This window comes from Dromiciops gliroides, chromosome 5, assembly GCF_019393635.1.
Source record: "Dromiciops gliroides isolate mDroGli1 chromosome 5, mDroGli1.pri, whole genome shotgun sequence".
Taxonomy (NCBI): Eukaryota; Metazoa; Chordata; class Mammalia; order Microbiotheria; family Microbiotheriidae; genus Dromiciops; species Dromiciops gliroides.
The window spans coordinates 147843367-147860835 of record NC_057865.1 but is presented as its reverse complement, the minus strand read 5'-3'; the positions used below and the strand labels follow the sequence as shown (position 1 = coordinate 147860835).

The window sequence follows — 17469 nt, the reverse complement described above, 5'->3', positions numbered from 1 at the left end:
TTTATCACACCACTTACATAACTTACAGACTACTACATTAAAGTCTATTTTGGGCTGACCTTGCAATAGCTCTGACGAAGTCTAAAGACACAGTGCATTTGTACTTTGGTCCATCAAGCTGGTCATCGTGGCCAACCAATGTTAACAGCTGAAGGGTCACAAGAGAAGTAATCTAGAAATGAGAAAGCATAAAAGTTTAAACTGCTTATGCAAAGATGCATTATGTCATAATTTACACTCATAATCCAATATAATAATTTTAAAGATCCTTTAATAAAGAATCTAAAACTGCAAAGGGAATTACAAAGAGAATACAAGTGCTTTGAAATTTGTATAAGACATACATCCAGAGACCTATTTAACCAACATAACAACAAGCGTCTTTAAGGATTTTATCCTTGGAGAATACTCTTTCTTTTCCACTGAACAAAATTCTTTGTTTCACTAATGACTCAGAAGTACAAGCTCTGCCCTTTTAAAATAAGAGTAATCAAAACACTTTCCCAAAACACAGAAATGTTTTTTGAAGTTCTTATCCAAATACAGCAAAAGATGAAAAATCTACACTCCTTGGGAATCAAGCAATGTGTGGTCTTTGAATTTTTTTTTTCTCTCTCAGATTCAGAGCTAGAAACAGGCAGGGAAGTGAAAAAAGCAGCAATAGCTAAGTAACCTGTTCTGTCCCTTTTCCCTGGGTTGGTGTTGCTTTAAAACTAAACACTGACCAATGAGTCAGGAAAATAGCTGGAGGCCTGGATTTGCCAAGACAGATTAAAGTTTGTCAAGTCAAAACCAAGTAGTATAACAACTCCCATCTCACAGGACCATCATCTGAAGGATTAAGACTCCAGGATTAAAAATCTAGGAATGATAGGTGCTCCAAGCACTAAAAGGCTTAGCTCAGGCTCATTCTATACTCACGCCCAATGTTACCATGCTGTGGAACAGCAGGAGATAGAAAAAGGCAGTGGAAAGAAGTGGGAATGCATAACTTTGATGATCTGCCATGTGATCTCCTCCAAGACCTCCCTATAACAAACAATTCAGCACAGGAAAGAACTGGTAAAAATTCCATTAGCCTATTCATCTAAATTGGGAACTAATACTACTCACTTAGTAGCCCAGCACTAACATTTTAGAGATAGATGTTCAGGAACAATTAACAGAGCAACTTGTTTTAGTTAAAGGAATTTAGGAGTTTTAACAACTTACCAACCCTACTAAGTTCTATTTTGAACTTTCTTTAGTTTTGATTTAACAACAACAAATTCACTTGTCTTTTTATTCAATTTAGTTTTATAAGAGGGAAATATGACCTATATGATCTCTATTAAATGAAATCTCTATTCAGCCAATGAAGAAGCACAATAATTTGTTATTACTGCTGCTCTTTTATACCATTGCTGGCTAATCATTCTGCTGGATGTGCTTACTGCTGGGCTGACTTCTTATATTCAGGAACTACCAATGAAACAAAGTTGTATCCCCTAGAAAAAATGGGTATGAGGTTCATAAAAGCTTCCAATGAAAACATCATAAGTTTAGATGGCTCTTAGTGAGGCCTCATCTAAACAGAATACATAATTTTTAACACCTTGTTCCATTATAAATGTTTTGTTATTGTGTTAACATATACATATATGGGGGAAGCTATGTGGCACAGTAGATAAAGCACCAGCACAGGATTCAGGAGGACCTGAGTTCAAATTTGGCCTCAGACACTTGACACTTACTAGCTGTATGACCCTAGGCAAGTCACTTAACCCTCATTGCCCTGCAAAAACAAAACAAAACAAAAAATATATATCAAACAAAAGGTAAAAACAATGAATATTCAGCATTTAAGAGCTATAAGACTAAGACTATTTTAAAGAGAGGCAGAAAGTAGTTTTAATTTAATATGCAATATAGTATTCCATCAAAATTATTTTTATATTGATGAGAAAATGAAATCATAAATTTCTGCATCAAATCTGGAAAGGACTTTGGATTATCTAGTTCATCTTCATTTTAAAGCCAAGTAAATTAAAGCCTAGGAATTAAATGACTCGTCCAAGGTCACGCAGCAAATTAGTGGCACGAGTGAGACTTTCTACACTTTAGGTCTTCTGATTCTTAACCAAGTGACTGATTATAAATGTTCTTTTTCAGAACAGGCATTTTTACCTACCAGCAACTTTGGATATACAAACTAATCATCATCGTAATAAACATTTCTAGCTAAACTCTATCAAACATAAACAGATTCTTAGAGCCAATGATCACATCCAGTAAGGGAATCCTACATCTTGACATGGAGGTGACCCCTGAGATATGCTATGAAGGAAGATGATTTCAAAAGCTAGAAATGAGGTGAGAAGGGAGGGGGAGGGAAAGATGTCCCTCCAAGACCTACTGATAGTGTAAGCAGAGGTACAGCAGGAAGAAGAAAGAAAGATCAAGAAATTTAAAAATGGTGGAGGACAGGGAAGGGAACAAGCATTTATGAAGAGCCTACTACATGCCAGGTACTGTGCTAAGTGCTTTCCAATAGTCCAGACTGACTAAAACAAAGAGTGCACAAAGGAGAGAGAGTACTATGAAATAATGCTGGAAAAGTAGACTGAACCAGATGATGGAGGACCTTACATGGTTAGTTAGCAATTGGAAGTCATTGATGAGAAGTAAATTTTATTAGAGTAAACACCTAATTACATATACTAGATTATAACTAATTATACTTTCTTCCTCCAAATACATTGAGCACTATTTTTTTTTAAAATTTTATTTATTTATTTAATTTTTTTAGTGCGGCAGTTGGGGTTAAGTGACTTGCCCAGGGTCACACAGCTAGTAAGTGTTAAGTGTCTGAGGCCGAATTTGAACTCAGGTACTCCTGACTCCAGGGCCGGTGCTCTATCCACTGGGCCACCTAGCTGCCCCGAGCACTATTTTTGAAATTGCTCTGCAATCATTTTAAGAAAAAAAATTTTGAACTGAGGTTAAACTTCCATATAAGTTACAATAAATCATCAATGCATACGTTTAAAAATAAGAATACAAATATTCAGAATCGTTGAACTATTCTTGGCATAAGTAGGTTATGGGCTGATTCCCAGGATATCTATCTTATTCTTGATTAAATACTAAAATATAGTGTTTAACATTTCCAGCACTCTTTATCTGTGGAGTATTTTTGGATTCGAACTTCTCACAACATCCTATGTATAGTAGTAATTTCACTATAAATTTACTGTTAAAAAGGTGAAATGCTGAGGCAGTTAGGTGGCACAATGGATAAAGCACTGGCCCTGGATTCAGGAAGACTCAAGTTCAAATATGGCCTCAGACATTTGACACTTACTGTGTGACCCTGGGCAAGTCACTTAATCTGCATTGCCCCACCCACTCCCCCCCCCAAAGAAAGAAAGAAAAAAAAAAAAGGTAAAATGCTTTTACCAACTTGCAAAATTTTACTGACGAATCTGCAGACAAATAGAAGGTATATATCATTGTAGTGTTCCATATCCATAACATTCCATACTTGCTAAATTCTGAAGCAGTTTTTATATTTAGAAAAATGTATACTATAAGTCTGATTATTAATGTTTATATTACATTTTCAATAGTAGATCAATATTTTGATTTCTATGCTTTAATATCACAACATAAGTCTTGAAATTAAATGCAGAGTGTGAATCTCCATATTTTAATTGAGTTAAATACTAGGTAAATCCTCTTGCTGTTTTATTAATTTATAACAAACAAGCAGCACCATATGAAACATTTGCACACAAATTTAACTTAGTTGCCTACACTTGTCTAAAGCCCTCTGCTACTGGTAGTTAAATGCGTACAGATGTTACACAGCAATGTAACCAAGGGCAGTCTGAAAACCAGATGTCATTTAGAAAACACATTTTGTGCAAAATTACCATCCAGGACTAATCTCATGGAGTTAAATTCAATGACCCCAGAACAAATTATGTTAACATTAAAAAAAAAAGCTGTCCTGAGAGAAATAAATTCTTTATATTTTACTCTTTGAGAAATCAGTAAAGACAAAAGAAGAAAAAGTGGTGCTCCTTCTGACCAGGTTAATTCATGTGAACCATATGAACCCATGATAAAGCTTTTAACTGACTACTTACCAATGGGGCCAGTTATTGAAACCGAGTCATTCTTATCTAGCGATTTCATAGTAAGAGGTTTTTCCTCCCCATTTTTAATCATCCTGTTCTTGTTTCCATATTTACTTTGCCATGAAAATCATGGAAATTTTGAATATAAGTTACTTAAAGCTTCCTTGTATATCCCTGAATTTAGAGGGTCTTCTCTAAGCTAGAGATTGAAGATAAAGCAGAAATCCTTCATGTGTACTATCTTTAGTTGTGCCTTTATCTCTTGTCATCCATGAGGAAAAATAACAAGGATCCATGATGTGATCATGTTGAATGGAAGGGAGCTTAGAAATCATCTAAGTCTAGGGCCCCTGACATTAGTTAAGAAAATTTTACATTAAGGTAAAATGACTTACCTAACATCCAACAACTACACAGCTAAAGAAAGAACCCAGACTGGAACTCTGACCTCAATATTTTATTAGTAAATTAGCATTTGACAAAAATTGGTCATTCCACATGTATTTACTAATTAATTGCCCACAAAGTTCATAGAACTGTAACAGAAAGCCTAGGTTCTAATATTTGGCTTTGCCCTGAATGCAAAATTACGTGAGATTATTAAAATTATTAAAATTACTCAATCTCACAGATATTTGCTCAAAATTAACAGAATGGTAGGACCAATCTTCCCAATGAGGAAGGAATAAGCCACTCAAACTTGAGTATAAAAGTGAATTTATTCCGCTCCCTTCACATCGTTATGTGCAGTGGAACAGCCACATATACAAAGATGAAAATGGCAACTATTAGAGATGCTATAGAAAGTCAGGCACAGAGATGCGCTGTTGGTAGAGCTTCCAATTGGTCCAAGTGAACTATAAAGAAATTCGTAATGATATCTCAAGTCACTAAACAGTGTGCATCTTTCAACTCAGTGATACTTCTACAGAGTATAGTCTTCAAAGGGATCACAGAACACATGTCCACAAAAATGTTTACAGCAGCTCTTTTTGTTGTAGCAAAGAACTGGAAACAAAGCAGGTGCCCAGCAACTGTGACATGGCTGAACAAACTGTAGTATACAAACAGAAGGGAATATTATTTTCTATAAGAAATAATGACCGATAGATTCAGAGAAACCTGAGAATACGTGTATAAACTAATGTATAATAAAAAGGGACAGAGGCAGGATAGCAACTTAGACAAAAACCATAATGTAAAGATAACTTTAAAAAACTATAGAATTATGATCAATGCAGTAACCAGTAGTGATTTCAGAAGATAGATGATGAAGCATGCCACCCATACCTACACAGAGGCAATGGACTAGAGCTGCAAAGGAGATACATTTGCAGACACTGCCAACATGATCATTTGTTTTGTTTAACTTATTTGTTCAAAGGGAGGACTGAAAGAGAAGGTGGGAGTTAGTAGGTGATGGCAGAGATGCAAAAGAAAGAAAAGACAATTATTAAAATATTAAATGTGCAGAAAAATATGAAAAAGTTCCAAAGGAGACATAAACAGAACAGTTTTGTTACTATAGTGCTGAATGTAACATGCACAGTTCAATCCTTCTCTTTGTATACTGAAATGTTCATATCTGTTGATGTCAGATAAATGAAAAAGAAAAAAGTAACAAGTTGCTTTGTACAGTCTAATATACTATTGGGCACAGTTAGATGGCACGGTGAATAGAGCACTAGGCTTAGAATGAGGAAGACCAGAGTTCAAATCCGGCCTTAGACACTTACTAGTTGTGTGATGCTGGGCAACTCATTTAATCACTGTTTGCCTTAACCCACAGGAGAAAGTGTAAACCATTCCACTATCTTTGTCAAGAAAACCCCATAGACAATATGTTATTTTAACTTCTGATTCTTGGTAACAAACTTAACATATCCCCTTCCTCTTAAAAAAAGAAAAAAGAAAAAGTCACACAGTTTTAAAGTCTTTGTACCCAATGTGATCTTGTTTCCAGATTTATAACATAAATATGTCATGATTAATGACTGAACTGGGGCTACTGTCCTCAAGCAAGGAACATTAATTGGTAAGTTCATGAATTAAATGTCCTTTAAAATGACTACTAGAAGCTAATTCTTTTTATGCTTAATCAATCAATTATTATGTGCTAGACACTCTGCTAGTACCTGTATACAAAGACAAAAATGCCAAAGTCCCTGTTCTTAGGGAGCTTACATTCAAAATAAACACTGTACATTTAGGACAACTATTAATGTCTTAAAAGTAGTATGTGAAGCTGGAATCCTGTTGGAGAATTTGAGAGAATAGATACTTGTAAAATATAAGCACTGTTTGTTTTTATCTTGTGACAAATAATAGTAAGTAATGAATGAAAGGGAATTTAGTTGAAACTCTGGGGTCACAATTATATAGCATTTGGCCAAAGGCATAAAGATGGCAGGGCAGCTTTAAAATAAGTTACAATGGCAAAGCAGATCAAAATAAGAGTTTGTGAATGTTAAAGTCGTAAAGAATAATCATAATCTACGCATCCCCATTATATCTTTTTTTTTTTTTTTTAGTGAGGCAATTGGGGTTAAGTGACTTGCCCAGGTGTTAAGTGTCTGAGGCCGGATTTGAACTCAGGTACTCCTGACTCCAGGGCCGGTGCTCTATCCACTGCGCCACCTAGCTGCCCCCCCATTATATCATTTTAATGGAAATGTTTCATCTGCAGACCTTTTCTGAAATTGTTCTAGAGTAAACATTAAATAGCCACCCAATGTCTCATAAGGTTAGAGTTCTGTGGTGTGAAATAAAAGTGTGTGCCAGGCCTGTTAGCTCAGTGGCTCTACAAATACCTCTAGATTCCCACCACCTGGTAAATTTGTATCTGCCTTGGATTATGGCAGTGGAAACAGCATAGATAAATTGCTATAAACCTCTGAGTTTAAGAAAGGTGATATTGACCAGATGGGTCCACAGGTACTTTCATTATTTTAATTATCTTATACCACCTGGAAAAATAACTTCATGTTTCAAGGGAAATTGCTTTCTCCAAAGTCACCAGGGATATCTTAATTGCCAATCTTTCACTTTTGTTGTTATTGAGTTGTTTCAGTCATGTCTGGCTCTATGTGATTCCATTTTGGGGTATTTTGGGGGCAAAGATATTGGAGTAGTTTTACATTTCTTCAGCTCATTTTGTAGCTGAAGAAACGAAGGCAAACAGGCTTAAGTGACTTGCCCAGCTAATAAATGTCTGAGGCCAGATTTTAATTTAGGGAGACGAGTCTTCTTGGTTTTAAGCCCATAGTTCTATCCACTCTGCCACCTAGCTAACCAAATCTTTCACTGGCAAGATGCTTTCAGGCACACCTTTGTTTCTACCTCAGCTGCTCTTAGTTGTTTGTACCCCAGGGTCTTGTTTGTAAGAAAGTTTGAGAAGCAGTGGGGAGCCTTTTGAAGGAAAGAAAAAAAACAACAGAAAGAAGAAGTCAAGGGGACCACTAAAACATTATGCATATAATCAAGTGATAATGGAGAAAAAATATCCAGTGTTTTATGCATAAATCCTCTTTTGGGATTCTAGGTTATATATAACTGAGGTTTGTGTGTGTATGTGTGTGTGTGTGTGTGTGTGTAGATTTAGGGAAAATTTAGGGAAAAAAGGGTTCCCAGGTTGGAGGAGGTGGAAGAAACTTCCCAGAAAGGCAGGACCCTCCACCAGCAGGGGCCAAGCAGGCAGCTGTATGGGCTTGAATGGTCCTCTTCTCTTTATGCTAATCATAGGCAGAGCCATTTTTGAGCACTGGTCATTGACAGTCTCAGCAGCTATTCTGCCCTCTCTCCCCAGCTGGAAGGTAGGCACTCACTGAAGATGCAACTGGTGCCTGAGCCAGGGCCAGGGTCTGTCAGCCACAGCCTTTATTCTCTCTCCCCTTTTGCTAGTGGAACCCTGCAAGCTGAAGAAAGGCATAGCAACAAGAACTTCAATGAAAGACTGCCCCCGCTCCAGTCCGCCATCTTTTCATCAGTTCTGTTCTGAAATCACACACTACCATTTCCTTTTTTAAAAGAATCCAAATGCTGTCATCAAGACTTTTTCAGCACTGGGGCAAATTTCAGCCCTAAAACAAAGTCCTATATCCCAGCCCTAGTTTCTGGCTCTAGACTGAAAGGGGTGAAGGCAAGAAGGACAATGGTACGGAAAGTTTGATAAGAGACTCAAATAAATCATATTATCCAGAGTATTTATAGATAAAACTGGAAGGAAAACAGCTTTGGCAGAGTTTCTATAGTGATATTCTCATAATTGAAGAGAATGGAGTTATCACACTTGGAATCAAACATGAGGAAACGCAAATGGCACTTAAGAAGATAAAATTGTGAAGAGAAGCTGGATTAGATTAAACACATGCAAAAAAATATGCACTTTATATATTTCATGATACAATTTTGCAAGCACTTGGTGCTCAGTTTTTAATATTTCAAAGGGAAGATACTGAACGAATTGTGGAGGGGGGGGAATCACAGATGATATATAACTCAAAATATAGAATTGAGAAAAAAACAGCAAATACTGACTCATATGCTTGCTTTTTCATTCCTATAATTTCTTTATAAGAATGTTCTATGTACACATTTAGGGATTCCTAGAGGAATGCATAAGCAAACTGATAGGCTTTTGTAGACAACTCTACAATCACACTGAATGAAATATGGGGAAAATAAAAGATTCTGTTTGTTTAAAAAAAAAAAAAGATTCACTCAGTAGAGCAGAATACAACCTTTAAGTTAACTCTCCTTCAGTGTGTTTACCACACATGTATTAAACTTACACAAAAGTCCTGGTTATATGTGGCCAGAGTTAACTTTGGTCGATGGATCTCTATTATCAATAAAAGCAAAGAAAGCAACATACTTACCAAAGGGTATAACACCGTCATGGCGGTGGGGGGGGGGGGCGGGACGGGGAAGGTTTCTGATACAGAATCTAAAGAAAAAGAATTACCCATAAACAGTGAGATCCTCCAGATATTCCAGTTTGAAGATTACAAGGAATTCTCAATGAAGTGATGGTAATTCAAAAGCTATTCATCTACCACTCTAAGCAGGAAAAATTATTTGACAGGGAATGAGTATCTTTAAAAGACCCAGAGAAAGACCTCAAAGAAGTTGGGTAGATTGTCTGTGGAATATTTATAGAAGTTTATGGACTAGAACCACACAAGATGTGAAGACCTGGGTTGAAGGCTCTACTAGAACTAATCAATGGAGGAAGTACATCAATAAACTCATGGATTCAATTAATTACTGAAAGGGAAGGTCTTTTACACTAAAATTTCTGAGTGCAGCCCAAACCAGAGTAAAATGTAATTGGAAAATATACAACACCCCTAAGTTATACAATACAACACAAAGAATGTTAATTTGTGGTTTTCTAAGCCAGCAAGAATCCTTTTCTATATTAGTCTTACATCACTGTTTTACACAAAATGAAAAGTAATATAAGTTTTGAATAAGAAAATGGAGAAAACTTGGCAGATAAATTAGTACAAACTATTTTGAAGTCATAAAATATTTTGGAACAAACAATGGTAGAGAGCAGAATAATGCTGCAAAAATATAAAACTGTTTGGATGAGTGATCATTTAATTTTTTCAAGTCTCATTTCATGAGTCTCAGTAACTCCCAAAACAAGTTACAAAGTTCTTAGGAATAAATGTTTTTCTTTTCGTGACACCCTGGCAAATAAGCAAGTAAATAAATAAACAAGCAAGCAAACAAATAAATAAATAAGCCCTAAGTTAGGAATAGCCAATGTATGAAAATATAAATTTAACAAAAGAAGATAAATTAAGGGGGTATCCATTCACATGATAAAAATGATTCTCTTTAAGAATTCTTTAAAAACTGAATTCCCTTATGGCACTTAAAGCATGATACAATGAACAGACATAAAACCTAAACACAATTTTAGGAAAACATTTATTATGTTAAGCAACATACACTTATATTGGTCTTAACTGAAAATTGTTTCACAAAGTTTACTATATATTTACTTGGGGGGGGAAGACACCAACATTAAAATGATGATAAAATATTAATACATATAATACATAAATATGTATTCAGAATTCTCTTTTTTGAATTTTCCCCCTTTAAATCTGGTCTTTATATAACAGTATATGACTTTAATTAGGCCAGAACATAATAAATAATTAACAATGGCTAGTTGTTACAGAACTTATAATCATTTCATTGTTTTAAAATGAGTCTACTGTTAGATAAATCATCAAAAAAACAGTATTTTAGGGGGAAAAATGCTATTCTTCAAACATAATAGGACATTTTTTTTGGGGGGGGGGCAATGGGGATTAAGTGACTTGCCCAGGGTCACACAGCTAGCAAGTGTTAAGTGTCTGAGGTCATATTTGAACTCAGGTCTTCCTGAATCCAGGGCTGGTGCTTAGTCCACTTCAACACCTTGCTGCCCCCATAATAGGACATTTTAATTTGGTTTCTGTGATCTTCCTTTAAATGCAAAAGGTAATATTCACCTAGTTAGTTAATACAGAAAATTTAGATTATTGAGTTAACTTTTTTCTCTGAGGGTAGTATTTATTTTTAATAAGATTCTGGTTCACAAATTCCAATATCACCAGGATTTGGAAAACGAATATGATGACTGCATTACAGCTCTGTGTTGCTGAGTAGTATTTCCTAAATAAGCACCACCTATTGTACATATGATAGCAAATATTTAAATCATATTTAAAATATGTGATACATTATTTTTTGTTGTTGTTTTTTATTTTTAGTGAGGCAATTGGGGTTAAGTGACTTGCCCAGGGTCACACAGCTGGTAAGTGTTAAGTGTCTGAGGTTGGATTTGAACTCAGGTCCTCCTGACTCCAGGGCTGGTGCTCTATCCACTGTGCCACCAAGCTGCCCCTGTGATACATTATTGACTCTGCTGAAAGATGAAGTTAGAAACCAATGGGTAAACTAAAATGAGAAAATATGAGCATCACTTTTGTTTCTATTCACCTCTTTAATTTCTTTCTTATTTTGTGGTTAGATTTATCTAGTTCTGAGAGGGGAAGGTTAAGATCTCCTACTAGTATAGTATAGCTTTGCTATTTCCTCTTGTAACTCATTTAATTTCTCTAAGAATTTGGATGCTGTGGGGCAGCTAGATGGCGCAGTGGTTAAAGCACCAGCCCTGGATTCAGGAGTACCTGAGTTCAAATCCGGCTTCAGACACTTGACACTTACTAGCTGTGTGACCCTGGGCAAGTCACTTAACCCCCACTGCCTGCAAAAAAAAAAAAAAAAAAAAGAATTTGGATGCTACACCGCTTGGTACAAATATGTTTAGTATTGATATTATTTCATTGTCTATGGTACCTTTTAGCAAGATGTAGTTTCCTTCCTTATTTCTTTCAATTAAATCTATTTTTGCTTGTTTTGTCCAAAATAAGAATAGCTAACCCTGCTTTTTTTTTTTTTAACTTCAGCTGAAGCATTTACACTTCAAGCTTTTATCTTTACTCTGTATGTATCTTTCTGCTTCAAATGTGCTTCTTGTAAGCAACATATTGTAGGATTCTAGTGTTTAATCCACTCTGTTATTTGCTTCTGTTTTATGGGAGAGTTGATCTCATTCACATTCACAGTTATGATTACTAACTGTGTATTTCCCTCTATCCTATTTTCCCCTTTGTATTTTTTCTTCTTTCACCCTATTGCTTCTCACTAGCATTTTATTTCTGACCACAACCTCCCTCAGTCTGCCCTCCCTTTTCTTTACCCTCTCCTCACCTGCTTTTGCCCTCCCTTCTATCAGTGCCCTTCCTTTTCCCTTAGCTTTTTACTTTCCCAAAGGGTAAACTAAATTTCTTTATCCAAATGAGTATATATGTTATTCCCTCTGAGCCAAATCTGGTGAGTGTAAGGGTGAAAATGAAAACAATGCTCACATCTTCTCTCTTTTATAACAGGGTTTTGGCACTTCTTCATGTGATGTAATTTACCCCATTCCACCTCCCCTTTCCTCTTCTCTCTGGATACTCCTTTTTTCGCCCCTTAATTTTCTGTATATCATCACATCAAAGTCAATTTATACCTATACCCTCTACATATCTATCTGCCCAAATAGAGATATAGTTCTCAAGAGTTACAAGTATTATATTCCCATATAGGGATATAAACAGTTTAACCTTATTGAATAGCTTTTTTTCCCGTTTACCTTTTTATACTTCTCTTGAGTCCTGTATTTGAAGATCAAATTTTCTGTTCAGTTCTGGTCTTTTTATCAGGACACTCTGAAAGTCCCCTATTTCACTGAATGACCATATTTTCCTCTGAAAGATAATAACTCAATTTTGCTGGGCAGTTGATTTTTGGTTGCAATCCAAGATACTTTGCCTTCCAGAATATCACACTGCAAGTCTTCCAAGTTCAAGTGTCAGGTGCTGTGTAATCCTGAGTGTGACTCCATATTTAAATTGTTTCTCTCTGTCTACAATATTTTCTCCTTCCCCTGAAAATTCTGAAATTTGGCTACAATATTCCTTGGAGTTTTCCTTCTGGGGTCTCTTTCAGGAGGTGATCAGTGGATTCTTTCAATGACTATTTTATACTCTGATTCTGTATCAGGGAAATTCTCCTTGATAATTTCCTGGAATATGGTGTTTACTCTTTTTTTGATCATGGCTTTCAAGTAGTCCAATAATTCTTAAATTATCTCTCCTGTATCTCTTTTTTCAGGTCAGTTGTTTTTACGACAAGGTATTTCACGTTATCTTCTATTTTTTATTTTTTGATTCTGTTTGACTAATTCCAGGTGTCTCACATGGAGCAACTAGCTTCCATTTACCCAATTCTAATTTTAAGGCATTATTTTCCTCAATAAGCAAAAGCACCTCCTTTCCCATTTGGCCCACTTTACTTTTGAAGGAATGAATTGACTTCTTCAGTGGATGCCCCCCCCCCCCCCCGCAATTTGGCCAACTGTATTTATTTATTTTTTCACACAGCTAGTAAGTATCAAGTGTTTGAGGCAAGATATGAACTTGGGTCCTCTTGAATCCGGGGCTGGTGCTTTAGCTACCCCCTGGTCAATTGTATTTTTTTTTTTAAGTAACTGCTTTCTTCAGTTAATTTTTGTGCTTACTTTTCCAAGCCGTTGATTGTTTTTTCATAATTTTCTTGCATAACGTTCATTTCTCTTGTTTCTTTTCCCATTTTTTCTTCCACCTCTCTTATTTGATTTTTTTTTTTTAAGTGAGGCAATTGGGGTTAAGTGACTTGCCCAGGGTCACATAGCTAGTAAGTGTTAAGTGTCTGAGGCCGGATTTGAACTCAGGTACTCCTGACTCCAGGGCCAGTGCTCTATCCACTGTGCCACCTAGCTGCCCCTCTTATTTGATTTTTAAAATCCTTTCTGAGCACTTCCAAGAAGGCTTTTTGGTCTTGAGACCAATTCATCTTCCCCCTCTCAAGCCTCAGCTTCACATATAGGCATTTTGACAGTATTGTCCTCATCTCAGATTGTTTTCAGGTGTTCCCTGTCACCATAGAAGTTCCTTCTCTCTCTGTCTCTGTTTCTCTCTCTTTTCTCCAGGGCAATGAGGGTTAGGTGACTTGCCGAGGTTCACACTGCTAGTAAGTGTAAAGTGTCTGAGGCCGGATTTGAACTCAGGTCCTCCTGAATCCAGGGCTGGTGCTTTATCCACTGCGCCACCTAGCTGCCCCGCCATATAAGTTCTCAATGGTAAGGGTCCTTTTTTGTTTCTTACTCATATTTTAGACTATTTTTGACTTCTAACATTGAGGGCTGCTCTTGGGGCACAGGGGCCACTACTGCAAGATTCATGTGCTGGGAGATAGGGGCCTGGTCACTGAGTTTCTGCTCTGAGAACCCAGTGGCTCATGGATACTTCACCACCCTAGGCTTACTCCCTATGCTTGCTCCCTGCAGTGGGATGGCTTGGCCTAGTTGAGCCTGTCCTGTGGGTGGTTATCTAGCTGGCAGATTGTCCTCTCAGCTGGGGCTGGCAGGTCTCACAACTGGCCTGATGCACCACCAGCCTGCTAAGCCAGGGCCAAGGGGCTTCAGCTGCTGATATGTGTTGTGGATAAGAGTCTCCTACTGACTTGTCCAGCCTTCCTCTAGGCTGCAATGAACTGCGCTGCACTCCCCTTTTGACCAAGTGAGACAGACCTTTCCTGAAGTCTTCTAAATAATATCCAGTTGGAATATTGTGTTTCTGTCTTTTTTCAGGTTCTGTAGCTCCAGAATCCGTTTAATGTTGTTTCTGAGGGAAACTTAGGAGAGCTCAAGCAACTTCCTGGCTTCTCTCCACCATCTTGGCTCCCTTCCAAAACTTTTATTTCTAAGATAATTTGGAATACTAAAGTCACTTTTGTGCTTAAACAGTAGATTAAACTAAACATGAACAAGATCACTTGATTTTTTTTGGTTTCTTTTTGTTGATGCCTTCTGTTCTCTATTTTGATACTGTTCCTCAAACAAAATATTTTTTATTTCATTTTACATGTAAAATTGATTTAAAAAAACTGGTTTTGGCTTAATGTAGCATCTGAACTCCATTAAGTTGGGGCCAAAATGTTTATTATAGGATCAAGAATATGAGAAAAGTTTGATGAGCTTCCTCATGAGAACTGCAGCTCAGAAATTAAAATGCCAGTTTAACATAGCTAAGTTTAACATCTACTTTAAAGAGTTTTGTAAATCAAATTATAACTAAGATATTAATTACTGAAGTTGACAACAGTTTATTAATCAAACTGTAAATAAAACCAACATGTAACAGCTAACATGTGGTCACTTTATTGCTATCTTCTCTATTGCTCTACTGGCAATTTTTCTTGAATGAAAATTGCATTTTCACTTTACAGATTAATTCTTTTCACTGAACTTTTCCTTTGTAGATTTTACTTCCCATTTAGTTCAAGGCAAGAAAATGGCTATTCACAAAGAAAAGGAGGATTAAGTGAATCAGGAAAGCATATTTTCCTCAGTTAAGTATGAATGCCTGGGCAAGTCACTTAACCTTTCAATATTCTAGACAACTAAGAATGTAATCTGCTGAGCAAGTAGCAATCTCCTTTGGTAAAGGGTTTCCTCATTCAGGAGTTCCCTATACCACTGAAATCACAGACCCATTTTCTATTCTAATTTACAGCTCAAGATTTTTCAGTTTTACAAATACATGTTGTATAAATATAAGAAAATGGACATGTATGGGATTCAGTCATGAATATCTAATCAGAATAAAATGTTAGTATTCTCCTCAATTACTGTGTATATATTTTGTATTTACTCATATATGCACATATATGCAAACTTTCAGAATCAATTTAATGCCAAAATTTAAAATGAACAATAAAAATGAGAATAACCACCATTGTAGAAACAATAAATATATTTTTCTAACCATTTTTGGGGAGGAATTTCAAGAGCCTATTTCTCAAAAAGTGAATAATCAATAACATGATAGATCAAGAAAGTGAACTTCAGGTACACCATGTTTATTGCATTAAAAATAAAGAACTGAGATTAGTCTAGTATGACTTATTCTAATGAATCCACGCTGTCTTGTAAAGGTTGCCTGGGAACTAGAAGGGAAACTCTAGGTTTATAGCTAGCAGAATAGGACAAGATTGTAAAATATAAAGAAAGAGTGGAGGAAATGTAGGAAATGTATCTGTCCAAAGCTATGAAGTCCTATACCCATAGCAAAAGGTTGGGAAAGCAAATTCTAAAAAGATGAGGCAGAGCGTGGTTGTCAGTCCAACTCAACAAACATTAAGCACTTATGGCATTGCTATTTACTGAATTATAAAGTTTAAATAAATCACAGACCATGTCTTCATAGAATGTAAGGGGAATATGGCATGTATAACTACAGTTTAAAATAAATGAAAAGTTCATTAGAAAAAGTGAAAACTACAAGGGAAAGAGGCACATCAACAAAGTCTTCTTGGAGAAAAAAACATATGAAATGTCTTTAAAAGAATGTCCAGCAATTCATTGGAGCAAAGGAGGGCATTCTTTGCAAAGAGGAATTTGAGCAAAGGTATAAGAGAATATGTAGAACATGTATAGTTGTAGTCCAGTTTAGATGAATTGTAGACTACATAGTGATGCGTAATGTGAGAAGGCCAGAAAGGAAGAATGGTGCCAGAGTGTGGAAGGCCTTGAATGCCAGGAAAAGGACCTTATAGGAAACCACTGAAGGATTTTGTGTAGAGCAGTGATATGAATACAATATTCCCAAAAGAAAAAGATAAAAGGCCAGAAAAAAATAGACCTTTAAGAGAATAAAGGATTTTCAAGCACTCTTGATGCAAAGATGAAAGCTAGATAGAATTTCTGAAATGCAAACAAGGAAGAGAAACCTAGAAAGGTGAATGCAAATGACAATCTAATGCTTAGATTCTAATAAGCAGGAAAGACACAGTTGTTTCTTCAGAATCCTAGTATTCAACTGCTAGACAGAGTTAAGAAAGACAAACACAGGGCCTGGGGCGGTTTTGTTCTTTTCAGATGGTTTTAATAAAAAGGAGTACATTAGAAAAGAATATTTAAAAAATAGAGGGGAAGGAGGAGAGAAATAGGTATCTCATTAACTTCACTTCAATCTGAACAAAGGACCAACAGACGAATGGACACACACACACACACACACACACACACACACACACACACACACACACACACACACACACACACCCCTGCGAAGATAAAGGCTAGGACAAGAAAAGTAGATAATAAAATTAGGGAGGGAATAGTCCCAAGAAAAACAAACTTCATATTCAGAGGGCAGATTTAAAAGGAAAGAAAGTTTAAAAGATGGATCTTGATTGGGTAAAGAGGATAGGATCTTTTATAGACAAGTAGTGATTATACTATTCTTGTTTGTTCACCACCTTGTTTTTCTTTGTAATAAGTTGGGGGAGGGGAATAAGGAGAGAAAAAAAGGCAAAAAAAGTTAGAGAAAAAACCTCACAATAATCATATCAATTCATGTGAACAGGATGAATTCACTCATAAAAAAAGAGAAGAGCAGAAGGCATTAGAAAACAGAATCCAACAATATGCTATCTATAAGGAAATACATTTGAAACCCCAAGACTCACAGTGTTAAAAAATGAGGGTATGGAGCAGAAATTATTATGCTTCAGTTAAGTTAAAAAAAAGCAGAGATGGCAATAATGATCTCAGATAAGGCAAAATATCTGGTAATTACTGAATGGAAATTAGAGGAAGTGTACATAGTTTTAAAATTGTGTATGAAACCATTACAAAAACTGTAAAAAAAAAAAGACAAGCAGGGACATAATACTAATACTACATATAAATATA

General features: G+C 36.1%; 1 protein-coding gene across 5 annotated transcripts in view; it reads right to left on the bottom strand.

Moving 5' to 3' along the window:
- ORC5 (origin recognition complex subunit 5) overlaps nt 1–17469 on the bottom strand; it is a 94878-nt gene that overhangs the window by 7337 nt on the left and 70072 nt on the right. For all 5 annotated transcript variants that reach the window (XM_043968298.1, XM_043968297.1, XM_043968294.1 and 2 more), the window contains one exon: nt 60–172. In XM_043968298.1, the coding sequence (XP_043824233.1) occupies nt 60–172 (113 nt within the window). The remainder of the gene's footprint in view (nt 1–59; nt 173–17469) is intronic.